Source organism: Salmo salar, chromosome ssa21, assembly GCF_905237065.1.
Source record: "Salmo salar chromosome ssa21, Ssal_v3.1, whole genome shotgun sequence".
In the NCBI taxonomy this organism is placed as follows: Eukaryota; Metazoa; Chordata; class Actinopteri; order Salmoniformes; family Salmonidae; genus Salmo; species Salmo salar.
In genome coordinates this window covers 15,952,179-15,979,024 of record NC_059462.1, presented here as the reverse complement: position 1 = coordinate 15,979,024, position 26,846 = coordinate 15,952,179, and the positions used below count along the sequence as shown (strand labels likewise).

Here is a 26,846-nt window from a genome sequence, read left to right as displayed (position 1 = left end):
CTTTCTGACTTGCAATCTTTAATATCGTCATGGGTTATAATTGAGTCATCGCTTAATACCTTATATTGGTCTTCCAAGAGGGCCATGAACATTTAATAAAAATACTTACCAGAAATATTGTAGAATACTTATAACAAAATGCTTTAATTTAAAATATAGCATGGCCCTATTTTTACACACACATACATAATTATTTTACTGACATCTCATTTACAGCTTATGGAAGGAGAATGTTTGTTTGTATTTCCCATAATGCATTGTTGTGGGACCACATTACTATTCCTTTGTGAGCAAAACAAATTCAGTCACAGTTTTGGCATGTGTTGGTATTGCAGCATCGAAAGCAAATCCAGGTGTTTAGCATTTTGCCAGTGAAAAGACTCATACTGTAATGTGTCTACCTGTTGATGGAATAGTGAACTGATAAGCATTATGGATGGGTCCATAATTAACTAATCTTAACACTGACAAATTAGTTGAGACATGTTTTCAAATTATTGTCAACATATCCATAAAAAAATAAATAACAAAGATACTAACATAATTAACCACCCCCCAGTATGCCAGTCAAGACTACTTTTAAAAACAGCATGCTTTCACCATAACAGTGGAATGCTTTCATTCATTGGCTAAACAGAGAGTGGGCTGTACCAACAGGAGTGCTTTGATATTTCATTGAGTGCAGTTTGATGCAAATATAGAGAAAGAGAATAAAATGAGACGGGAAACATGGAGATAATCAAACAGAAAACGGAACTGCATTCACAGATTTCTATTAAGCACTTCCAGTACCAGACAGGCAATGTTGTTCATGTCGCACACGCACACATGTAGTATCTATGAATGGTGTTTGCAGCTTTGCTCCGGTGCTTATAAATGTCTCATAGTGGCGGTCAGTGTTCGTCTGGACACGGGGCCCCTGCTGACAGGTACCCGTTGGTCCCGTGGGCTTTATTGGTCCCGTTGGTGGTGCTGTTGTAGTGCTTCTGAACAGGAGCAGGCGGAGGACCGTTGTCCTCGTCAGAGCTGGATTCAATGTCACTGCGGTCGTCTTTCGACACCTGTGGAGAATTGCAGGGGCTGTCAGAACAGCTCATATACAATCTGATGTCATGACAGAGGAAGTACAAGCGGTTGGCCATTGCTATTGGTTCCCCCATTTTACAAATAAGATGAAAACGTCAGAAACAAAAAGGGATGGCTTGCTTGTCAGAACAATCTGTAATTGTGATTTGTTAGCATGTGACAATAATACACAAATACATTTATTCACTTTCTATTCTACTACTTACATGTAAAGGATTCCACTTCCCCACCTTGGTGGAAAGGTTAGCATAAGGGATAGAAAAGTAAAATCAATGAAGGCTATTGACAACAAAACAGTTTAGTGATTAGCTCCTGTGGTACAGTACATCACAGCTTGAGGGTGAAGATTTTCCCAATGCTTTGCATCCACAATTACAAAAAGTAACATGGTAGTACTAAATTCTAATTCCATACATAATGAGAATTAATTTAACTACGTAAAGATGGTCCTCTCGCAAAGCATTACTGTATGACAATGTCTGCTTCCCAAATTCCACCCTACTCCCTATGGGCCCTGATCAAAAGTAGTGCACTACATAGGGACTAGAGTGCCATTTGGGACCCTAGTAATGTGACCTGGGGGAGACACTTAATTGCATGTCCTTGACTCCTCACGTCCTCTCTTCTCGCCTCTTTCTCAAAAGCCATTGGAGGAGAAGCTCAGAGAGGAGGGACCTATGACTGGTCGCTCACCTTTCCTCTGGAGATGGCTCGGCAGGCTATCTTCACTATGAGGTAGGACCAGAAGGAGTGCAGGAACTGCAGCAGGATCAGCAGCAGGTTGAACACCCACCAGGAGGGGTACGGCCCCACGATCTCCCAGCTCTCAAACAAGGTAGTGTTTAAAATCCTACCAGAGAGAGAATGGGGAATTTAATTTGATACACTGCCGATTTTGCAGGTTTTCCTACTTACAAAGCATGTAGAGGTCTGTACTTTTTATCATAGGTACACTTCAACTGTGAGAGACGGAATATAAAACAAAAATTCAGAAAATCACATTGTATGATCTTTAAGTAATTCATTTGAATTTTATTGCATGACATAAGTATTTGATCACCTACCAACCAGTAAGAATTCCGGCCCTCACAGACCTGTTATTTTTTCTTTAAGAAGCCCTCCTGTTCTCCACTCATTACCTGTATTAACTGCACCTGTTTGAACTCGTTACCTGTGTAAAAGACACCTGTCCACACACTCAATCAAAAAGACTCCAACCTCTCCACAATGGCCAAGACCAGAGAGCTGTGTAAGGACATCAGGGATAACATTGTAGACCTGCACAAGGCCGGGATGGGCTACAGGACAATAGGCAAACAGCTTGGAGAGAAGGCAACAACTGTTGGCGCAATTATTAGAAAATGGAAGAAGTTCAAGATGACGGTCAATCACCCTCGGTCTGGGGCTCCATGCAAGATCTCACCTCGTGGGGCATCAATGATCATGAGGAAGGTGAGGGATCAGCCCAGAACTACACGGCAGGACCTGGTCAATGACCTGAAGAGAGCTGGGACCACAGTCTCAAAGAAAACCATTAGTAACACACTACGCCGTCATGGATTAAAATCCTGCAGCGCACGCAAGGTCCCCCTGCTCAAGCCAGCGCATGTCCAGGCCCATCTGAAGTTTGCCAATGACCATCTGGATGATCCAGAGGAGGAATGGGAGAAGGTCATGTGGTCTGATGAGACAGAAATAGAGCTTTTTGGTCTAAACTCCACTCGCCGTGTTTGGAGGAAGAAGGATGAGTACAACCCCAAGAACACCATCCCAACCGTGAAGCATGGAGGTGGAAACATAACTGCACCGTATTGAGGGGAGGATGGATGGGGCCATGTATCGCGAGATCTTGGCCAACAACCTCCTTCCCTCAGTAAGAGCATTGAAGATGGGTCGTGGCTGGGTCTTCCAACATGATAATGACCCGAAACACACAGCCAGGGCAACTAAGGAGTGGCTCCGTAAGAAGCATCTCAAGGTCCTGGAGTGGCCTAGCCAGTCTCCAGACCTGAACCCAATAGAAAATCTTTGGAGGGAGCTGAAAGTTCGTATTGCCCAGCGACAGCCCCGAATCCTGAAGGATCTGGAGAAGGTCTGTATGGAGGAGTGGGCCAAAATCCCTGCTGCAGTCTGTGCAAACCTGGTCAAGAACTACAGGAAACGTATGATCTCTGTAATTGCAAACAAAGGTTTCTGTACCAAATATTAAGTTCTGCTTTTCTGATGTATCAAATACTTATGTCATGCAATAAAATGCAAATGAATTACTTAAAAATCATACAATGTGATTTTCTGGATTTTTGTTTTAGATTCCGTCTCTCACAGTTGAAGTGTACTTATGATAAAAATTACAGACCTCTACATGCTTTGTAAGTAGGAAACACTGCCGATTTTGCAGGTTATCAAATACTTGTTCTCCCCACTGTATTTGATAAGTGAACCACACAAAAGACACATTCAGTATTCAGTGTAACTCATAGCTACAGGATGTAGTAATGAGTTGATTAATTTATTCCTGAAGAGACATCTCTATTGGGAATTGGGTAATAGACTTGGATTTTAATATGCGTCTCTCTCTTTGACACCAACAAAAACCTGTCAACTGAAGTACACGTCATAAAACCAAATCTGAGTAACCAAATCATTTGTGTAAAGAGACAGCCATTAGAATGCTAGGTGAACAGAAGATAATGAAATGTTCTTGGTGCTCTAAAAAGGTAGGGTGGAGGAATAGGCAGGTGGCTGAGAGAGACCCTCAGGGACAACATAAGATGCTAATGCCAAGAGCCTTCAGCCCCTAGCCACTCTCCATCCTCCACATCACAGACACACACTCTTAACAGCCAAGGATAGTCATCACCCGGCAGACACAGACGGAACTGTACCCTTCTCACTGCTACACTGTGTGGAAAGGGTTCTAGCAGAGACTGAGCATTTACTTTATGAAGTCAATCTGTAATATACTGTACACACTACTAGACCTACTTTAAACGTGTGAAACCCTTCATTCACGTGTCCGATGGAATACATACAGTGCATTTGGAAAGTATTCAGACCCCTTGACTTCTAAAATGGATTAAAAAATTTATTTTTTTAATCCTCAATCTACACACAAATCCATCCCATAATGACTGAAGGCTTGGTTTTTGCTCTGACATGCACTGTCAACTGTGGGACCTCATATAGACAGGTGTGTGCCTTTCCAAATCATCTCCAATCAATTGAATTCACCACAGGTGGACTCCAAGCAAGTTGTAGAAACATCTCAAGGATGATCAATGGAAACAGGATGCACCTGAGCTCAATTTCGAATCTCATAGCCTGTTTTCCATTTGTCGTTATGGGGCATTGTGAGTAGATTGATGAGGATTTATTTATTTATTGAATACATTTTTAGAATAAGGCTGTAACGTAGCAAAATGTGGAAAAAGTCAAGGGGTCTTAATACTTTCCCGAATGCGCTGTACACCAAATTAGTGAGGTAGCACACAAAACTGCTGGCCCCCCTTCCTCTGAGGAAGCACAGTTCCCGCTCAGCCCAGTCAAAACTGTTCGCTGCTCTGGCACCCCAATGGTGGAACAAGCTCCCTCACGACGCCAGGACAGCGGAGTCAATCACCACCTTCCGGAGACACCTGAAACCCCACCTCTTTAAGGAATACCTAGGATAGGATAAAGTAATCCTTCTAACCCCCCCCCTTAAAAGATTTAGATGCACTATTGTAAAGTGGTTGTTCCACTGGATATCATAAGGTGAATGCACCAATTTGTAAGTCGCTCTGGATAAGAGCGTCTGCTAAATGACTTAAATGTAAATGTAAATGTAAAGTATTGCCTGATATGATTGAGCTATTTCAGTGAAGGCAGAGATATTGCTGGATCAAAAATTGTACATGGTATGACTCCTGCTGATACTGAAGCCATGGCAACAGCTTTCTGGCCGTTGTGGTGCACTCTGCCTGCACTGTGATATACTGTATAACCCACGTGACAAGAGGAAAGAAAAAGAGGAAATCACTGAATAAGACATTTCTAAAGGATTTACTTGCACAATTCAAAAGAAACCTTTCTACAGAGAGAGTACTGCACTGTAGAGGTTTATGGTTTAATATCTCCAGAATAAAGAGTCATTTGTCATTTGGACCTGGCTATCAACAGCTCTGTCCTCGAGTGTGGTCTCGAAGGAAATATGTTTTAGGGTGATAATGTCTGGGGTGTCGTCTCAGAGCAGGATAGTAAATCATGTCCCTTTTGCCTTCTTACATCGACGTTACTGTTGAGAGTGTGACAAGGACATCACACAGTAAGATGATGAGCACGTATTCAAGGTGTATGACTGGTTTTCTACTGTTTCTCTCTCTCAAGGTAGGATGCCCCGTCACTGACGACATCAAAAACATCCCAGTACAATACAAATTCATCCATCTAATTGGAAGTCCAATATGAAAACGCAAAACCAGCTGGTATTGATACCAAAAGGCACAGACCATAATAACATCAAGAGGAAGTCAAATGATGTTTTCAAAACATAAATTAAAATGTGTAATTATAGATTCCAGTCTAAAATGTATCTCAAATAACTGATCTAAAAACAATGGTCCGTCTCTCATTTTATATTCGCTCTCTCTTTACTGGAGAAGATACAGTGCCTTCGCAAAGTTGACTTTTTCCACATTTTGTTATGTTACAGCCTTATTCTAAAATGGATTAAATAAATTAAAATCTCAGCAATCTACACACAATACCCCATACGGACAAAGCGAAAACAAGTTTAGAATTTTTTGCAAATGTATTAAAAATAAAAACCGTAAATACCTTATTTACATAAGTATTCACACCTTTGCTATGAGACTCGAAAATTGAGCTCAGGTGCATCCTGTTTCCATTGAACATCCTTGAGATGTTTCTACAACTTGATTGGAGTCCACCTGTGGTAAATTCAATTGATTGGACATGATTTGGAAAGGCACACACCTGCCTAGATAAGGTCCCACAGTTGACAGTGCATGCCAGTGCAAAAACCAAGCCATGAGGTCGAAGGAATTGTCTATAGAGCTCAGAGACAGGATTGTGTCGAGGCACAGATCTGGGGAAGGGTACCAAAACATTTCTGCAGCATTGAAGAAGGTATCCAAGAACAAAGTGGCTGGCCGCTCGGCCAAACTGAGCAATCGGGGGAGAAGGGCCTTGGTCAGGGAGGTGACCAAGAACCCGATGGTCACTCTGATAGAGCTCCAGAGTTCCTCTGTGGAGATGGGAGAACCTTCCAGAAGGACAACCATCTCCAATCAGAGTGGCCAGACGGAAGCCACCCCTCAGTAAAAGGCACATGACAGCCCACTTGGAGTTTGCCAAAAGGCACCTAAAGACTCTCAGACTCTTTGGCCTGAATGCCTAGCGTCACGTCTGGAGGAAACCTGACACCATCCCTATGGTGAAGCATGGTGGTGGCAGCATCGTGCTGTGGGGATGTTTTTCAGCGGCAGGGACTGGGAGACTAGTCAGCAGCGAGGGAAAGATGAACGGAGAAAAGTGCAGAGAGATCCTTGATGAAAACCTGCTCCAGAGCGCTCCAGACCTCAGACTTGGGTGAAGGTTCACCTTCCAACAGGACAACGGCCCTAGGCACACAGCCAAGACAACGCAGAAGTGGCTTCGGGACAAGTCTCTGAATGTCCTTGAGTGGCCCAGCCAGAGCCTGGACTTGAACTCGATCTAACATCTCTGGAGAGACCTGAAAATAGCTGTGCAGCAACACTCCCCATCCAACCTGACAGAGCTTGAGAGGATCTGCAGAGAAGAATGGGAGACACTCCCCAAATACAGGTAATGCAACAAAGTACTGAGTAAAGGGTCTGAATACTTATGTAAATGTAATATGTTTATTTTACATTTTTTAAGAATTAGAAAAATGTTCTAAAACACTGTTTTTGCTTTGTCATTATGAGGTAGTGTGTGTAGATTGATGAGGAAATAAAACTATTTATTAAATTTTAGAATAAGGTTGTAACGTAACAAAATGTGGAAAAAGTCAAGAGGTCTGAATCCTTTCTGAAGGCACTGTATGTCCATATTGTCGCTGTAGTATCCATAGTAACTACTACAAAGCAACAAAACTCACCAAGACCTGTATAAAATGAAAACCTTCATGGAAAAATTGCAAAGCCCATTTGGAGTGTCAGTATTCTGAGATCTACAGAACATTCATGCCTCCTGCATACGGGGACAGATAAGATGCATATAAACAAACATTCTCAGATAAAGTGATGTGTTAACTGACCGCATACAAGACACTCGAGCCCATCATTTCAATTGAGCTGTAGATTTTCATAATGAAGACATTTCTGCGTCCCAAAAGACACCCTATTCCCAACATAATGCACCACTTTTGACCAGTGGCTAATAGGGAATCGGGTGCCATTTGGGATGCAGCCCATTCGACGTAGAGACAAAGCATCCTTACCAGACAGGATAGACACCCAACCTGGAGCTGACGAAGACCATGGCAAACATGACAAACAGGAGGTTGCAAAGTCTCTGGCACTTGGCATAGTTGGCCATTTTGGCAACCTGCAACAGAAGTCACAGATGCATTTTCACATGAAAAATTATTACAAATGGCATAACGCACAATACAAAAAAAGAAACATTGCTGTTTATCATCCACCGTATCTTTTTTTATACACTGAAAACGTTTTTTTTTTAGCAGTACATTGTTAAAATCTACAGATGGCCGATTTCCCCGGATAGATGGCCGATTTCCCCGGATAGCGGTTCTACAACAACCACAAAAGATCACAGGAGCCTCCCACATGTCCATGGGGTGTGAAGAACACACTTCAGGGCCACGTTCAGTAGGCAAACGTTGTGGAACGCTGCAGATAGAAAAGTATTGAATAGAAATGACATGTTTGTTCTACAAAACATATTTCCATCTGAACCTTCCACAACGTTGTGCCTCGCTGAACGAGTCCCGTGTCTCTACTCACCTCCATCAGGACGTCGGCGGCGTCGTGGAGACACATGACCAGCGTGCCCACTCTAGCCATGTTGTTGACGTAGGAGAAGGTGATGAGGGTGATTGTCGCCAGGTGGTGCAGAAACATGATCAGGAAGTCCTTGGGGGGGGACACACACAGGTGTCATAGTCATGTCACACAATGGTAGAGGGAGAAAACATTCACAGCTCTCCATCATGTGACTCATAGCAAGGGGACTTGTAGAGCACATGGGTTTTATGAAATCCTCCGCGTCATGCAGAGTATGACTGCAGCTGTATTCTTTGTGCTTCACAGGGGTAAGTGGACTCAGCTCTTTGTACACTTTCTGGCTGCACGCTAATCAGAACATATGCTGTGCAATTCAACTTCCCTCCCACCTGCTTTTGATTTGGGTCAACAATTCTGTTGTTCCTCTGAATGCAGGACTCACCTTCATTTCTCATCTACGGTTGCCCCCTTTCAGATTTCTTCCATTTTTGCATATGTTTGATAGTGAATGTTATCAGATCTTCAACCAAAACCTGATATTATATAAAGGGAACCTGAGTTTACAAATGACAAAGACAATTTATACTTATATTTATTTAATTAACAAAGTTATGCAACACCCAATGCCCCTGTGTAAAAAAGTAATTGCCCCCTAACACTCAATAACTGGTTGTGCCATCTTTAGCTGCAATGACCACAACCAAATGCTTCCTGTAGTTGTTGATCAGTCTCACGTCGCTGAGGAATTTTGGCCCACTCAATGCAGAACTGCTTTAACTCAGCGACATTTGTGGGTTGTCAAGCATGAACTGCTCGTTTTAAGTCCTGCCACAGCATCACAACTGGGATTAGGTCTGGACTTTGACTTTTTAAACATTTTCATGTAGACTTGCTTGTGTGTTTTGGATCATTCTCTTGCTGCATGACCCAGCTGCGTTTCAGCTTTAGCTCACAGACGGATGGCCTGACATTCTCCTGTAGAATTATCTGATACAGAGCAGAATGCATGGTTCCTTCTATTAAGGCAAGTCATCCAGGTCCTGAGACAGCAAACCATCCCCAAACCATCACACTACCACCACCATGCTTGACCGTTGGTATAAGTTTCTTACTGTGGAATGCAGTGTTTGGTTTTCACCAGGCATAATGGGAACCATCTCATCCAAAAATTTGACCAAAACTTTGCCAAAAAGCACCTGGAAGCACCTGGATGATCATTAAGACTCTTGGAGGAATGTTCAATAGACAGATGAGTCAAAAGTATAACTTGTTGGGCGACATGGGTCCCATTATGCCTGGCGAAAACCAGGCAATTACCTTTTCACACAGGGGCATTGGGTGTTGCATAACTTTGTTCATGACATAAATGAAATAAGTATGTAACTGTTGTGTTATTTGTGCACTCGGGTTCCCTTTATATAATATTAGGTTTTGGTTGAAGATCTGATAACGTTCAGTATTAACAATATGCAAAAGTAGAGAGAATCAGAAAGGGGGCAAATACTTTTACACAGCACTGTACTTCAGACTGACACTTTATTGAGTGTGAGAATCACGTCTAGAAAAAAAGTACTAAAATAGAGGGGAGTCTATATGTACTACAACTAAAGTTGCCTCTAGTCAGTCTAGATCAGACTGTTTAGATCCGTCTAGTCTATTTAAAGCTAGCCTGGTTGCAATGTCCTGATGAGTGAGGCTGTGGCTGTGGGAGGATGAAGATGACATGGGAGAGCCTTCCTGTCCACCACGAGGTTGAAGGGAATCAGTACAGCAGGACAACAGCAGAGCAACTGGCCCAGCACAGGAGGATGAGGAAGAGCAGTGGTGTGAAATGCAGAATGGAAGCATGGCAAAAATAGAGTGCAGGGAACATACTGGAATTGGCAGGGGAGTGCAGAGGACCTCCTCAATGCGTGGTTTTGTGCATGAAAAAACTGAAAGGAGAAACAAAAACAGACAACATGCCAACAGTCAACACGGAGATGAGAGGTGAGGGCATAAATACTATGCATCATGGGACAGCTGTGAGTGAGCGATTGAGTGAGTGTTAGGTGTGCTGTGGAGTGGACGGGGTGGGGCAGAGAGAGGAGGAAGAGGCAGGCACATGTCTGGGGTGGGAGGCATGCAAATTGACATTCTGTCAACCACAAGAACTATGGAAAAGACCATGGGCCAAGGTGGCAACTCCATAAACAATGACACGTGTTAATGTAAACGAATGGCTGTTGATGCTGATTTGAATTGGAAAAATAGTGAAAAGGTTGATTGATGATTCAAATTGTAAAGCTTATACACATGCTGTATTTTCAATTACCCCCCATATTGTAACCTTTGTTCTTGACACCTCTCAACAGTGTTAAGAAGATAGCATAGCATAGCTCATTGAAAAGAAAAACGTAAGCAGAGGCAATATTGACAGCTCAAACATGGAGGAGCCCTGACCTGTAAAATAAGTCTTACAGCTTGAGTATGTGATGTGTTAGAAAGAGTATACATGGACTATACAAAACATTAAAAACTCTTTCCATGACATAGACTGACCAGGTGAATGCTACGATCCCTTATTGATGTCATTTGTTAAATTCACTTAAAATCAGTGTAGATGAAGGCTTGAGACAATTGAGAAATGTATTGTGTATGTGTGCCTTTCAGAGGGTGAATGGGCAAGACAAAATATTTAAGTGCCTTTGAACGGGGTATGGTAGTAGGTGCCAGGCGCACCGGTTCGTGTCAAGAACTGCAACGTTGCTGGGTTTTTCACGCTCATCAGTTTCCCGTGTGTATCAAGAATGGTCAACCACCCAAAGGACATCTAGCCAACGAATGGTCAACCACCCAAAGGACATCTAGCCAACTTGACACAACTGTGGAACACTTTCGACACCTTGTAGAGCCCAAGCCCCGTTTAATTAGTCTGTTCTGAGGGCAAAAGGGGATACTACGAAGGTGTTCCTAATTTTTGGTATACGCAGTGTACGTGAGTGTCTTAAATATGTGAACAGATATATGTCTGTTTGCATATCAGCAATTCTGCAGCACTCTTTTCCATAGTGGCTGTGCATACGTGGTCCATGGATTATTGATCTTTAGTCTGGCGATTAATGAGTGAATGAGCAAACTGGGCCTGATGTCATCCCAGCTGTTTATTTGACCCTCAATTAGTGTTTAACCATCGTTCAGGATGAAGTGGAGAGGGAAGCTAGGCTACGAAGGTGATATAACCACCATGAGCTACTAACAAAATCTCCTCAGATAAACCAGGTCTAAAACACACTGATATCAACAGCAACATGAAACCATTCGTATTCAATATGAAATATTTAATATAATCTTTTACATTTTTAATGACGGTTTTGATCAGTGGCTACAACAAACATTACACTGAAATCAAAAAATGGAGAAATGTGATAAAAAAAATGTAAAAAAAGAATCGCCACATTCTAGGAACTGAATACTGAAATATGACACACTCCAAAACAAATGAGGGGAAAACAGTTTAGAATGGCTGGCAGAAAATTCTACTCATAAAAGTTATGAGCAAATGCTAATCCATCTCCTCCTCTCAGAGACCTTTGATTTCACAGAACAGAGAGACTAGACCACATCAAGGCAAATGCACCACTTCCAGGCACATAGTTTTATTTAATCTAAGTCATGGAACAGACAAATCGGAGGAGGCCTGAATGCAAGTGCAGACAAACATTAATTAGCGCTTCCCTCCGAGATTACTACTGTGTAACTCAAAGCTGGAGCTGCACAATACAAAGGATTATAAAGGAGAAGAAAAAAAGGAAAAAAACTCTGAACACATTTGGCTTCTGAATGTTCTAAAACCAGTTGTGAAGCCTTTTCCCTGACTTAATATTGTCTTTATTGTTAAAGATGACTATTATTAGTTTTATTTTGTATTATTAACATAATTATCTTGATTAAAAGGAAATGGCTGTTAAATCATATGCACACATATCTATGGAGGAAGCAATGTGATAAACAAACAGTCAAATATAATTATTCATATTAATGTATCGACTTAATTGGTATCCTACCTTCCTCCTGATATCTGTGAACTGGGAGAAGAGTAGGGACAGGTAGAAAGACAGCTCCAGAATATAATAATAGTGGATGTCCACCGTCAGTGGCTGTGAAAATACACACATAGGTCAACAGTTAGATCAAACCTAGGTAGAACAGACCTTTCAAATACAATAACGGTTATAGGTGTCAAGAAGTCGCTTAGCACAAATGAAACAGAGAAAACATGGAAGATTTACCTGATAAGGGTAGTTATACCAGCACTCTCTTGTGTTCCATAGCCATGTGGTCTACAGAGACAATACATGAACAGAATATTAATAGTACTGTTATGCCGTTCCTAAATTAAAAGTGGATTTACATTCATAAAGTGCTATTGATCCCGACACCTGAATGTAATGCTGCCTCTGGCTGAAGACTAAATGTTTGATTAAGATCCAGCACATCAATAACCTTGGGACCGTAGCCATGTCAGATTGCATTATCATCAAGGGAAACTTAATTGAATCAAAGCAAGCGTTTGCTGTACGCTAGTAGTGCAAAGTAATCACAGACGCCTTAGCCTGGGGACGACTGCGAATGTTCATTCTGGTCCCAGGCCACATGATGAATGCTCTAGAGACCTGGGGGATGTGGTTAAGACTGTCTTATGTCTTGCCACAAGAGGGACCTAGACTACAAAGGCAGGGTAATGAGCTGCTTATCATCATTATCTCTCACAGGATATGTTTGCCATCAATGAGATTATGATTCTGGACCAAAACAAAATGTAACCTACTTAAAAATGCTAACTCTGCTTTAGTTGACGTGCAAACTCACACTCTTTCATTAGAGAGGGACATAGCAAGAGTTGTCTTGTTTGGTGGACAAATGCAGAATAGGAACAGTAAGCCAACTGAGCTATATTAGAGTCGTTACTCAATCATCACCCGTACTATATCAACTTCGAGTTTAGGAGAGATGATAAGGACTATGACACAGTTAAAAAGGTTCACCTTGGTAAGACAGAGACTTAAAGGAAAGGTTCACCCATGTTGAATGTTATATAATTTTTTGTGCATCGCTTAGCAATGTTCTGTTGATTCCTGGGGTCATTTCATGTTTTCATGCACAGTACCAGTCAAAAGTTTGGACACAGCTACTCATTCAAGGGTTTTTCTTTATATTTACTATTTTCTACATTGTAGAATAATAGTGAAGACATCAAAACTATTAAATAACACATATGGAATCATGTAGTAACCATTTTTATTTTAAACAAATCAAAATATATTTTATATTTGAGATTCTTCAAAGTAGCCACCCCTTGCCTTGATGACAGCATTGCACACTCTTGGCATTATCTCAACCAGCTTCATGAGGTAGTCACCTGGAATGCATTTCAATTAACAGGTGTGCCTTGTTAAAAGGCGTTTGAGCCAATCAGTTGTGTTGTGTAGGGTTGGTATACAGAAGATGGTATTTTACCAAATAGGGGTAAGTCCATATTATGGCAAGAACAGCTAAAATAAGCAAAGAGAAATGACAGTCCATCATTACTTTAAGGCATGAGGGTCAGGTAAACCCGGAAAATTTCAAGAAGGTTGAAAGTTTCTTCATGTGCAGTCACAAAAACTATCAAGTGCTATGATGAAACTGGCTCTCATAAGGACCTCAACAGGAAAGGAAGACCCAGAGTTACCTTTGCTGTAGAGGATAAGTTCATTAGAGTTACCAGCTTCAGAAATCTGCAATTAACTGCACCTCAGATTGCAGCCCAAATAAATGCTTCACAGAGTTCAAGTAACAGACATATCTCAGTAAGAAGACCTCCCTGTGGCTCAGTTGGTAGAGGATGGTGTTTGCAACGCCAGCGTGGTGTGTGCAACACCAGGGTTGTGGGTTCGATTCCCACAGGGGGCCAGTACAAAAGCAAAAAAAAAGGCATTAAATGAAATGAGATGTACGAAATGTATGCATTCACTACTGTAAGTCGCTCTGGATAAGAGCGTCTGCTAAATGACTAAAATGTAAATGTAAGAAGAAACTTGCATGGGCCAAGAAACATGAGCAATGGACATTAGACCTTGAAACGTTGATTAATGTGCACTGTCCTTGTAAAAATAAATAAACTTAAACTGGAGGTCGACCGATTATGATTTTTCAATGCCGATACCGATAATTGGGGACCCAAAAAAGCCGATGCCAATTAAATCGGCCACATTTTTTTATTTATTTGTAATAATTACAACAATACTGAATTAACACTTATTTTAACTTAATATAATACATAAATACTATCAATTTAGCCTCAAATAAATAATGAAACATGTTCAATTTGGTTTAAATAATGCAAAAACAAGGTGTTGGAGAAGAAAGTAAAAGTGCAATATGTGCCATGTAAAAAAGCTAACGTTTAAGTTCCTTGCTCAGAACATATGAAAGCTGGTGGTTCCTTTTAACATGAGTCTTCAATATTCCCAGGTAAGAAGTTTTAGGTTGTAGTTATTTTAGGAATTATAGGACTATTTCTCTCTATACGATTTGTATTTTATATACCTTTGACTATTGGATGTTCTTATAGGCACTTTAGTATTGCCAGTGTAACAGTATAGCTTCCGTCCCTCTCCTCGCTCCTACCTGGGCTCGAACCAGGAACACATCGACAACAGCCACTCTCGAAGCTAGCCATTTCACATCGGTTACACCAGCCTAATCTTGGGAGTTGACAGGCTTGAAGTCATAAACAGCGCAATGCTTGAAGAATTGCGAAGGGCTGCTGGCAAAACGCACGAAAGTGCTGTTTGAATGAATGCTTACGAGCCTGCTGCTGCCTACAACCGCTCAATCAGACTGCTCTATCAAATATCAAATCATAGACTTAATTATAACATAATAACACACAGAAATACGAGCCTTAGGTCATTAATATGGTCGAATCCGGAAACTATCATCTCGAAAACAAAACGTTTATTTTTTCAGTGAAATACGGAACCGTTCCGTATTTTATCTAACGAGTGGCATCCCTAAATCTACATATTCCTGTTATATTGCACAACCTTCAATGTTATGTCATAATTACGTAAAATTCGGGCAAATTAGTTCGCAACAAGCCAGGCGGCCCAAACTGTTGCATATACCCTGACTGCATGCAATGAACGCAAGAGAACTGACACAATTTCACCTGGTTAATATTGCTTGCTAACCTGGATTTCTTTTAGCTAAATATGCAGGTTTAAAAATATATATACTGCTCAAAAAAATAAAGGGAACACTTAAACAACACATCCTAGATCTGAATGAAAGAAACTTATTAAATACTTTTTTCTTTACATAGTTGAATGTGCTGACAACAAAATCACACAAAAATAATCAATGGAAATCCAATTTATCAACCCATGGAGGTCTGGATTTGGAGTCACACTCAAAATTAAAGTGTAAAACCACACTACAGGCTGATCCAACTTTGATGTAATGTCCTTAAAACAAGTCAAAATGAGGCTCGGTAGTGTGTGTGGCCTCCACGTGCCTGTATGACCTCCCTACAATGCCTGGGCATGCTCCTGATGAGGTGGCGGATGGTCTCCTGAGGGATCTCCTCCCAGACCTGGACTAAAGCATCCGCCAACTCCTGGACAATCTGTGGTGCAACGTGGCGTTGGTGGATGGAGCGAGACATGATGTCCCAGATGTGCTTGCCTAGTTAAAAAATATTATTAAAAAAAAAAAGTAAAAAAATAAATATATAAAAAAAGACTAAATTTAACTAATAAAATAAAAAAATAATAACAATTTCGGCAAATAGGTGGCCAAAAATACCGATTACCGATTGTTATGAAAACTTGAAATCGGCCGAATTAATCGGCCATTACGATTAATCGGTCGACCTCTAACTTAAACTCAAACCGTGGAAATCTGTCCTTTGGTCTGATGAGTCCAAATTTGAGATTTTTGGTTCCAACCGCCGTGTCATTTTGAGACGCAGAGTAGGATGATCTCCGCATGTGTGGTTCCCACCGTGAAGCATGGAGGAGGAGATGTGATGGTGTGGGGGTGCTTTGCTGGTGACACTAGAATTCAAGGCACACTTAAGAAAGGCATTATTATTATTATTATTATTATTATTATTATTATTATTGGTTATTATTTGACCATGCTGGTCATTTATGAACATTTGAACATCTTGGCCATGTGCTGTTATAATCTCCACCCGCTGTTATAATCTCCACCCGGGGTGGCCAGTCCAGAAGAGGACTGGCCACCCCCTCATAGCCTGGTTCCTCTCTAGGTTTCTTCCTAGGTTTTGGCCTTTCTAGGGAGTTTTTCCTAGCCACTGTGCTTCTACACCTGCATTGCTTGCTGTTTGGGGTTTTAGGCTGGGTTTCTGTACAGCACTTTGAGATATCAGCTGATGTAAGAAGGGCTATATAAATAAATTTGATTTGACTTACCCAGCATGGCTACCACAGCATTCTGCAGCGATACGCCATCCCATCTAGTTTGCGCTTAGTGGGACTATCATTAGTTTTTCAACAAGACAAAATGGCCCAAAACACACCTCCAGGCTGTGTAAGGGCTATTTGACCAAGAAGGAGAGTGATGGAGTGTTGCATCAAATAACCTGGCCTCCACAAATCACCCAACCTCAACCTAATTGAGATGGTTTGGGATGAGTTGGACTGCAGAGTGAAGGAAAAGCAGCCAACAAGTGCTCAGCATATGTGGGAACTCCTTCAAGACTGTTGAAAAAGCATTCCAGCTGACTACCTCATGAAGCTGGTTGAGAGAATGCTAAGAGTGTGCAAAGCTGTCATCAAGGCAAAGGGTGGCTAGTTTGAAGAAACTCAAATATAAAATATATTTTGGATTTGTTTAACACTTTTTTGGTTACTACATGATAACATATGTGTTATTTAATAGTTTTGATGTCTTCACTATTATTATACAATGTAGAAAATAGTAAAGCTAAAGGAAAACCCTTGAATGAGTAGATGTGTCCAAACTTTTGACTGGTACTGTATATCTGAGCTATTGCCGTTCAAGCAGGCAGAAATACAGCCGTTCTGGCGAGTTTTGCGTCACACTGAGACTTATATCAAATAGAAACGGCGACTTATAGGGAAGCCGACTGAGTTTGCATCTCCTCCCCCGTAGACCTGTGCTATTAATACCCTCCGGGAGACTCACTAGGCCCAGCTGAAGGGAATGAACTCATTCCACAAAGTGCTTCGTCATGCCAGCTGTTGCAATGAGACATTCTCGTCGCAGCAACATCTCTTATTCACCCTCAGTCATTATTCCAAATCAATGGCAGCATCAGCAGCATTCAATTACTATAGACACTCAAAAGTCTTCTGGCCGCAGTACGTTACACAATAGGACAGAGTCAGACAGACATATTAAAAGACAAGTGATGCCCCTCAGAGTAATGAGGATGTGATTTCCAATTATTTCCTCTATATATCAACATAGAGTAACAACAGCATTAGACTGAAGGTGGTAGTTGACGGGAACTAGTTTCTCAACTGTGCATGTGCTCACAGACACTAATATCTGCATAATAAATACTGTGCAGAGAGCAAATCTATCAATTATTTACCAGTGATCACTGGTTGGCGTGTTTGAGAGCTGCATTCTTTTTCAGTTGGTACTTCTTGCACAGCACGATGCATCAAATCTAACCTCCTACACACATCCTTGACTGCAAGGTTCTGTTATAGCTCCTCTTTGAAGAAACGTGTCCTCAATACGGAAAGTGCTGAATAAAGATCAATGAAATGATTTTGGGAAGTAGCCCACTCACCTTTTTAAGGAAACGCACTCCGTAGGTAAATATATAGAGGTAAAATGTAAATCTCCACCTGTGAAGAAAACAAAGAACAGAATGTCAGTCAGTGACACAATTATGGGTTTGGATGCATCCTCTGTGGAATGTCAAAGAGAGGCCATGTTTGAGCTCCTGTGAGGGAGGTCAATCCAAGGACAGCCAAGAAAGCCACTGTCTGTCCAGGCTCTTTGTTCAATACCGTGACAGCACAGACTCAAATCGCACGTCTTAACAAACAGTCTCTTATTTTCCCCTATTCATCCGACTACAGTTCCTTTCATTGTAAGCACTGAGTCACTGATGGATTTCATATACAGAGCTTTTATTTCTTAGACTAATTAGTGGGGAACACAGTAGACATATCATATTGTAAAATCACTTTCAAAATGAAAATAGCTTTTGGAAAGGAAAAGGCCTGTGGACACGCGAGTCATCTTGATCAGCTACTCAGTTTTCAACCTAACAGAAGAATCCTAAGGGTGAATTCAACCAGTGTCAGAGACTAGGTTATATTCTAGAACTATGTTACAGTATGCTAGCCTGTCCTGAGACCTGCTAGCCTGTCAGAGAAGTGGCCGGAGCGCCAGGGCTCTCACATCCCAGCGTCTGCATTCCAGGGTGAGTCACTTCCACTGGAGCCCGGACACCACCGCACTGCACTGCTGCATGGCAGAGGGAGGCAGGCACTCCCAGTCCCAACCCCTGGTCTTACATAAGCCAGCACGTACCCACGACTGCTGCAAATTGATTGAATAGGAAAGGGTCTCCTGTGATCATGGGTTTCTATAGCTCTCAGGCAGAGACTGAGACGTTTCCAGTTGACACTTCAGAGATCAAAGCCACGCTGTTGCTGCGCAGCCCAAAACAATCAACTAATTACTGCACTGAGAACGGGCTGAGAGCTAGCCAATAACTAACACACGTCCTTCTCAGATTACAAGCCGGGTTTCGTAATGAGATTCTTTTTATTTTTCACACAAAAATGAATTATTTAATAGAAAACACTTGACTAAGACAGATTCTTTTTTTTCTGGTTCGTAACGATGACAAATTGCATCAATAATTCAAGACTGAGTCTTGCCATCAATATGGCTTCTCACGGGTGAAACAGCCTGTCAGCTGTAGGTGTACTCTGGTTTCACACGGTCACAGCAGCACACAGGAATACTCATCATGCATCAGAGACAGGAAGTTCCAACTCTGACTTGCATGATGTGACAGGGATGTTGTATGACCCGAATAGACACTGACCAGAGTATGTGAGCGGAGTTGATTGGAAATCTTGCTCATTGCTCTAAAAAAAACAACTCCGAGCTCACAGGGGGGGGAAAAAAACTGCAGCTCCAAATTCACTCCATTCATTAAAAAAAAAAATCACTATTTAACCAACGCCCATCAATTTCTTGTGACTACCTGGACCTACCATTTGGTTTTGAAGTATTGGAACCAAACCATATGATTGGAATGAAATAGTATTTTAATAAACATGAAAAAGTGAACGTAAGAAGCGCTTATCATTTCAAATAGGCTACATAGGCTATATAAACACTTTTCGTTCCTAAGAAGGAACGAAAATGACTTATTTAGGCCATATTATTTCAAGGCTATAGTCTACAAAGTAATACATTGTGAAGCATTTGCGAGTGTGACACACTAGGCTGGTAGGGAGTTAGGGACATTAAGCGCTCAGCATTTAAACACCATTTTATTGTATTAAATCATTATAGTCTATAAATTGCGCATATAGGCTGTGACTTACTTCGAATAAAATCCAAATGAAACGAGTCTACAGTGCCTATGAATACATTTTTAGAAACACAACATTCGGCCAGAGTCTGTGGCTTCAGGCTCATGTGATAGTGCCTGGAGAGCAGGCCAGCAGCAGAACATATCCTAAACAACTTTTTGGGATGCAGAGTTGTAATGTATATATTTTTTTCTATAGGCAGGCCTAAAAGGTTTTTAGGTAAAAATAACCCAATCAAAACAGAAAGCTCCTTGAATGTTGGAATATGCCAGGCCTATTGGGCCAAAATCAATGATGGACTGACTATTGTATAGATAATATAACATAAATGAAGGAAACTTTTAAGAGATCAGATTACTTTGTTTATAAATACTTTGCTACTGTAACCGATGTGAAATGGCTAGTTAGTTAGCGGTGGTGTGCGCTAATAGCGTTTCAATCAGTGACGTCACTCGCTCTGAGACTTGAAGTAGGGTTTCCCCTTGCGTTGCAAGGGCCGCGGCTTTTGTGGCGCGATGGGTAACGATGCTTCGTGGTGTGTCAGTTGTTGATGTGTGCAAGGGTCCCTGGTTCGAGCCCGGGTTGGGGCGAAGAGAGGGACGGAACCTACACTGTTACACTACCATGACACACTTAATTAGCTAGCCACCTCATTCCTTTCTGATAGCATGTGCACATAGTAAGTACACATCATGCTTTCGGGATATTTGTTTTTTCAGATTCCACAATGATTCTTTAGTTGTGGACACTACATCACCACACTCCCTCTCTTGCTCCTCATATTTTTAAGTCACCTTGATTTTGCACTTGTGTGTTTTATCCATTTCTTTATGAAAATATTTAGCGAACTGCATGACAGTAGCTAAAGCAAGTGGCTATAGCAGCACACAAGGAGACTACACATGCATGCTGGGCCGGGCACGCCCTGAGTCGTGAAGTGAGTGCCACTGGAGCTAAATTGGAACGGGCAAGAAGGCCGACGCGCCAGCCTTTGGGAATCTCGCTCCACGCTCCAGTCAAATTGGGCACACTCCGCTCACATACTCTGTCACTGACTGGCCTCAGAGGGGGAATTTTACAAATGCTGATCATGCTGTGTGACACTGGGAGTTTTGCTTACATCCAGGTGGTTTTAGTGTAGGTAGCTTTAGCTGGCCTTACAAGAAGTAAGTCTGTTTGACAGCCAAAGACAGAAAATACACCACATTAGCCTATGCAATGATTAATACACTACAGTAAATCCATGTTAAGTCCTTTTTCTGAGGCAAAGAATCTCTGAGGTGTCAAATGTCAGTGATCACAGTACATAGACTTCACCTGTGCTCTGGTTACAAACAGAAAATCTTTTTACATTTGAATGAGAAGAAAGGCCGTCATTCATGGAATTCAAATAATCAAGCCACAGGTTATTTTGCTCTCTGTGCTGCTTGATTAATTGTAAAAACAAATTAGGTGGACTCATTTACCTAATGATAGGTCAAGAAGATGGTTTCTTGGCAACTGGTTAGTCAAACACTGTAAAAGAGTGTGCTTCTAGTGCTGCGCTATTCAGGGCAGGCCCTACCATTAGAAAGCTAAACTGACCAAGACGCACCTCACATAATTCTACCCAAAAAACTATTAAAACATATATACAGTATATCACATGGGCTATTTAGGTGACCGCTGATGCCGCCCCATGATAAGCAGTGCCTACTTTGCCAAAGTCAGGGGTGCAAAATATGCATCTTGTCCATGCCCAGTGTGCCCCTCCAGGGTGCTGTTGGAGAGATGCAGCGCTGCGGCACTCCAACTATGCTCGAGTCATCTAACATAAATCATGTAGCCTATGGTAGAAAGAGTCATAGCCTATGTGGTTTTTCTGAAGCCTACAAAACTGTAGATGATTCTCATGAAAATGTAATGAGACAGATACAATTTTTTGATTTTTTATTAAATCATGCATGATCTCTATTCAAATAGTCGGACACTATATTCTACACTATTTTAGTTTTACGGGGATAGGAGGGTGGCAATTTGTCACCCCTAGGGCGGCACCACGGCCAGGTCCGGGCCTGGTGCCATTTATGTACAATTACTATGACTCACAACTACTTTCTCTAAATATCGTTTTGCTGGTGACCGCATACCAGATGGTACATGGTCCTGTCGTTTTATAACATGATGATACGCTTAGACGTTATCAATCACGGCCCAGTTCCATTGTGTTCGGTGGTCAACATAGAGCAGAAAGCTGCAGAGTGAGTTGTCACATTTTTCCTCGCTGCTTTACCATAAATATTGTCACAAATGAATGCAAACATTTATGTCCCTCAAAATGTCTGTATTAGGACGTTCCTGACATTCCATCTCACGAAACACAAATATGAGTTTTGTCTTTTAAAAACTCTGCGGATTATAATCTACTACCTTTGGTTATTTTCCTCTTGACAGAATGGAACCACTGAGGACCATGGAGGGATGGAGGCAGATGGGTTCAGACAACCAGCACGGTGGTCTAAAACAAAGCCCTTGCCCCACTGGGGACTGGGGACCAGACAGGCTCGATAGAACTAGCTGCAAAATAAATAACTGTGTGCAGTGTCTTTGAACTCTGCTGTCTCCAGTCTAAATGTATCTCTCTTTGTTGGTATAATGAAAAAGGGAACGGTGGCCTCACCTTTGGCCATCCTGAAATGTCTGAGGCCATAGTGTCCTATCAATCCCAAACAGCTGTATACAAGGCACTAATTACAGTAGGATTACTGCTGAGATGAATGTGGCTGGTTCAGTTTAGGGAATTGCAAGCTACTGAGACAACAGAGAAACAAATTAGGCATCCAATCCATTCTGAGTCTGTCCACTCCACTCTGCATATATTTAAAATGTATGGACTTCCTTGATTTAATTTGAGCAGAAGATATTGAGAAAACAGATATGCTCTAGTTACATAGAGGCTATGCTTTTGTGAGACGGCTTTCTTTTTGTTATTCCACCAAAGTAACTGAATCCTGTTGGCAGTTGCAGAACCATGGTACTTTCACACTGACAAACTGAATTTGATATTTCTCTTTGAAGATCAAATAATGACTGTGCCAATCGTCTAAGCAGTGAGTCCCTTTAACAGTGAGCTCCCGAGTGAGCGGCCCCAGGGCATCAGAGACCCACTCTGTGCCACGCTGCTTCTCCCACTGCCATCCTGGCTACACTAGTGTCAGGCATGAGCCCACTCTGACAGGCTTGTTCAACTAGCAGATATCCCCCCCAGACAGGAAAGACTGGAAAGTCTAGGTTTCCACCCCCTTAAATCTGTTTCCACTGAACAAATGTGCACATACAGTGCCGTAAAAAAATGTACTTGCACCCTTTGTGATTTTCTCTATTTCAGAATATTTTTTTAATACTGAATGTTATCAGATCTTCAACCCAAAAAATCCAATTCCCCTGTGTGAAAAACGAATTGCCCCCTTACACTCAATAACTGGTTGTGCCACATTTAGCTGCAATGACTGCAACCAAACGCTTCCTGTATTTGGACAACATGGGTCCCATTATGTCTGGCGAAAACCAAACACTGCGATCCTTTTTGGTTGAAGATCGGATAAGATCGGTATCAAAAATATGCAGAAGTAGAGGAAATTAGAAAAGGGCAAATACTTTTTCACAGACTGTATGTGTTTATATTAGTGATAATACGTGGCATTCTGAAGCTGTCGAGACCTCTTACATGCTCTCACAAAAGCGAGCCAACGTGCTGGGCTTCTCCTGGTTCCTGCGCTGTCGGAACCAGCGCTGGATGGTCCGCACATCCCAGTCCAGCTGTTTGGACAGGCCCTCCAACCGCTTCTCATCTGGATGCTAGGAAACACACGATCCAGACACCTGACTGTTAACAAGGCTGTCATTATCGTCTGAAGTTAAAACAGTCTTGATTTTCGCTGAAATCAAAGGCAATCAATGTCTCGACATTTCATCAGCATGACGCGCTGTGGGGTAGTGAAACTAGGGCTGGGGAATTGCCAGGGACCTCACAATACGATATTATCACAATAGTTAGGTGCCGATACGATATGTATTGCGATTCGATACTATAATTTTATTGCGACTCGGTGTTCCAAACATATTGCTCACCATATGTCTGCTGCAGAGGGAAAAGAGAGAGTCGTGAGAAAACAAGTCTTGATCAGTCATGGAAATAAAAGTGCTGAAAACAAATTGGCTCTCTATTTAAAAAGAAGATGGAGAACAAGCTATGAAGGAAACATACTGGAGATTTGGTGCAAGTACAGCCAACTAGCGCAAAAATAATATTGAGGTATTATCAAAACGATATGATACATAGTCAAAAAGAATATCCTGATATGTTTCACTAAGTGAAACTATGTGATCACCTGAAAAGAAGCTGAGAAGGCACACCTTCGTTTCCATCTCCGAGGACGCACAATGACTGAGGATGTCTACCTTGTGTGGAGGTAGTCTGCCAAGTTTCTCAGTATGTGAATCTGAGCATTTGTTAAAAGGACCTTCATCCCTTTCTGAGCTAATAGTAACCATGGTGCATCAATAGAACAAGGCACAAATACTTTCAAACATGATGTCTTGCTTTCTGGACTCTAACTGAATCCAATGCCTTTTGCAAAGAGACTGATTTTAATCTGCAGTATGTTATTGGCACTAAAAAAATGCTAACAAAACATATACCTTGGTGATAGCAGTGAACACCTTCTCAAAAATGGCATTGGGCTGGGCTTTCTGTGGTCCATTGGCCTGTATCTTGAGACCCAAGGCACATGGTCTGGCAATAAACCTACAAAGAATAACAAAACAATATCAGAATATTCTCACAGTGGGTACTGTATCATCATCAACTAATTGTTGTTACTCAGAAAAGTGTTTTGATCGTGGCAGACACATTGACAATAGACAACAAGTTGTTAAAAATAAATCGCAATGCTTAAAAATCTTATCCAACTATAAGTACAATGTATGAATTGCTGAATTATTATGTCAGTATGCATCGTCAGCAATTCACAATATAATCATTTGGCTAAATTTGACAGCTGTATAAATGAAAGATGGCATCATGAAGCTATATGATTGAGTAACAGTCACATTAATGGACAAAGGGTTATGGGAGATTGAACTGCTGAAAGTCTACGCCAAGATCAAGATAAAATGTCCGTGTCCAGACAGCTGAGAGAGACAGACAACAAGAGATAGTGTGAGAGATAGAGAGTGAGAGAGATATATTAGTAGTCTAGTGGTCTATTCGTAAAAAAGTCCTTACTCCGCAAATGAAGTGTGCTGTCAGCAATCAGAAAATCTGACCAGCCTAAACAGACCCTTCATGAGGTAAACGTTACGCCGGACAACGTGAAAAACCTCATCTGTTAAAGCCTGCCTTAAAAGTGAATTGTGAACACTGACTCAGTATAAATATCATTTAGAATTCTAGCTGCCACTGACAGAGGTAATGTTCTCTTCAGTGAGAGGGAACATAAGAGCAACAGCAGTTGTTGGCAGATTCAATGGACACGAATCCAGTACTACTACATGTTGTTTTAGAAAATAGTATCATAGATGCCCTTGAACAATAATAGTACGTGTGAGGCTTGTGTAGGCATAAGCAAGCTGTGTGTATAATCTACCATTAAAAAGCAAACATCTCGGGTTTAGGAACACTTCACAGCAGGAACCACGGTCTTCACTATTTTGTTTGGCCTATTAGTGCCATCACATTTTATCGGTCATATCATCGGTAATCAACGACATTTACATTTAACAACAAGCCTCTCAACTGTCCCATGAAGACGTACACAGCACACATATTTGTAAGAAAAAAGTTCCATTGTGAATGATTACAGTAGGAGTGGTGGGCTGGCTAGTGAGGTGTCACGGCGGTGGCGGTGACAGCAGCCAATCAGTGACATGTATGTAGCCTACACTAAAATAGAGTTCAACTGTAGCCTACTGACGCATGCACACACACATCTAAATCAGACACCTATATGCTATATCATGATGGGCCGATATAAAGAGTGTAGTATTAGGCAATGTTGAGACACTGCTGTGGTGGTCTATATTGTACAGAGCATCCCATGTGCCTGAGTTGGTGTACCGGTCTAGCGTCTAGGCTATGTACAAATTGGGATAGGCAGGCTTACAACAATAACACGAAGCTCAACACTGATCACCATCAAGGCATATGCAGCACAGACCCTTGCAAGGTCAATAGTAGGCTAAATTATACGAGCATGGCTCGTATAATGTCCTTGCCTCCTATTGACAGCTGCAACTTGCAACTTGGATGCTAGGCCAGCATGCATCTTATTATGGAGAAAACAATTCAGATCCAAATGCAGCACTTTTGCTCAAACACATTATTCATATATAGAAGAAGCATTGTTACAATGTAACAGACAGGCCTATAGAGAAGCTAACGTTGCAACGTTACCTTCCTTGATACATCGCATCATGTGCATGTCATTGTCTAGAAATTCAGTGTGAGCGATACATGCTTCAATAACCTACCCGATACATGTTTTTTTTAAATCAGGCTTTCTTTAGGCTACATGTAAATTAAACGAATCCAACATCATCTACAGTTATACCAATATAAGGGTTATCACTTCTGAATGCACCCACCTTTCGAAAACCAGTCGAATCATAAAGATGCAGAAGGCTAAAGGACAAGCCAGATACAAATCCTCGGCTTGTGGGAATGTTGCCTCATCTGTGTTTTTTAAGTCAGCCCAGGTTACATTGTGAGGGAGCCAAAATCTCTCGTTCCAAAACCATGCCAAAATACCAGCCATTTCCTTGTATTATGTACGCTTTGTCCACTTTACCAATGGACCAGAAATGAATGCGATATCAATGGCCTATTGCGTAGTTGCAGCAGTCTCACCGTCGATCTTCGCAGGTTTTTAGTGTGATGGGATCAGTGTATGCGCCGCCCGTCTATTTCCCACGTGTGTGTCGTGAACGACATTAGTGTGAGCAACAATAGTGAAATCAGCGGGTTGCATTCAAAATAAAAGTTCCCTTTTGAAACATGAAACAGATAAAAATAGTGGAATCATGCCACAATTGGACTAGATAATGCTAAACATGGAATGTTTATGTTGGTAACCCTCGTAACCCGGAATATGTTGGTAACCCTCAATGCCGGTGTTCGGAGGATATATTGGCATGGTTTGCTGGCCCG

General features: G+C 41.6%; 1 protein-coding gene across 2 annotated transcripts; it reads right to left on the bottom strand.

Annotated features, from left to right (window-relative positions):
- On the bottom strand, nucleotides 1–26,606 carry cers6 (ceramide synthase 6). 2 transcript variants are annotated; one of them, XM_014164092.2, is made up of 11 exons: nucleotides 26,285–26,606; nucleotides 24,341–24,446; nucleotides 23,367–23,497; nucleotides 17,890–17,947; nucleotides 12,347–12,397; nucleotides 12,122–12,214; nucleotides 8,076–8,204; nucleotides 7,550–7,656; nucleotides 1,780–1,936; nucleotides 1,293–1,316; nucleotides 1–1,061 (listed from the first exon to the last, which is right to left on the bottom strand). In XM_014164092.2, exons 1-11 carry the CDS (start codon nucleotides 26,452–26,454, stop codon nucleotides 894–896), a joined length of 1,194 nt encoding a protein of 397 aa, XP_014019567.2. In that variant the 5' UTR covers nucleotides 26,455–26,606; the 3' UTR covers nucleotides 1–893. The 2 variants fall into 2 exon arrangements, with proteins under 2 accessions (XP_014019567.2, XP_014019568.2); XM_014164093.2 differs by lacking the exon at nucleotides 1,293–1,316.
- Between the last annotated feature and the right edge of the window lie 240 nt (nucleotides 26,607–26,846).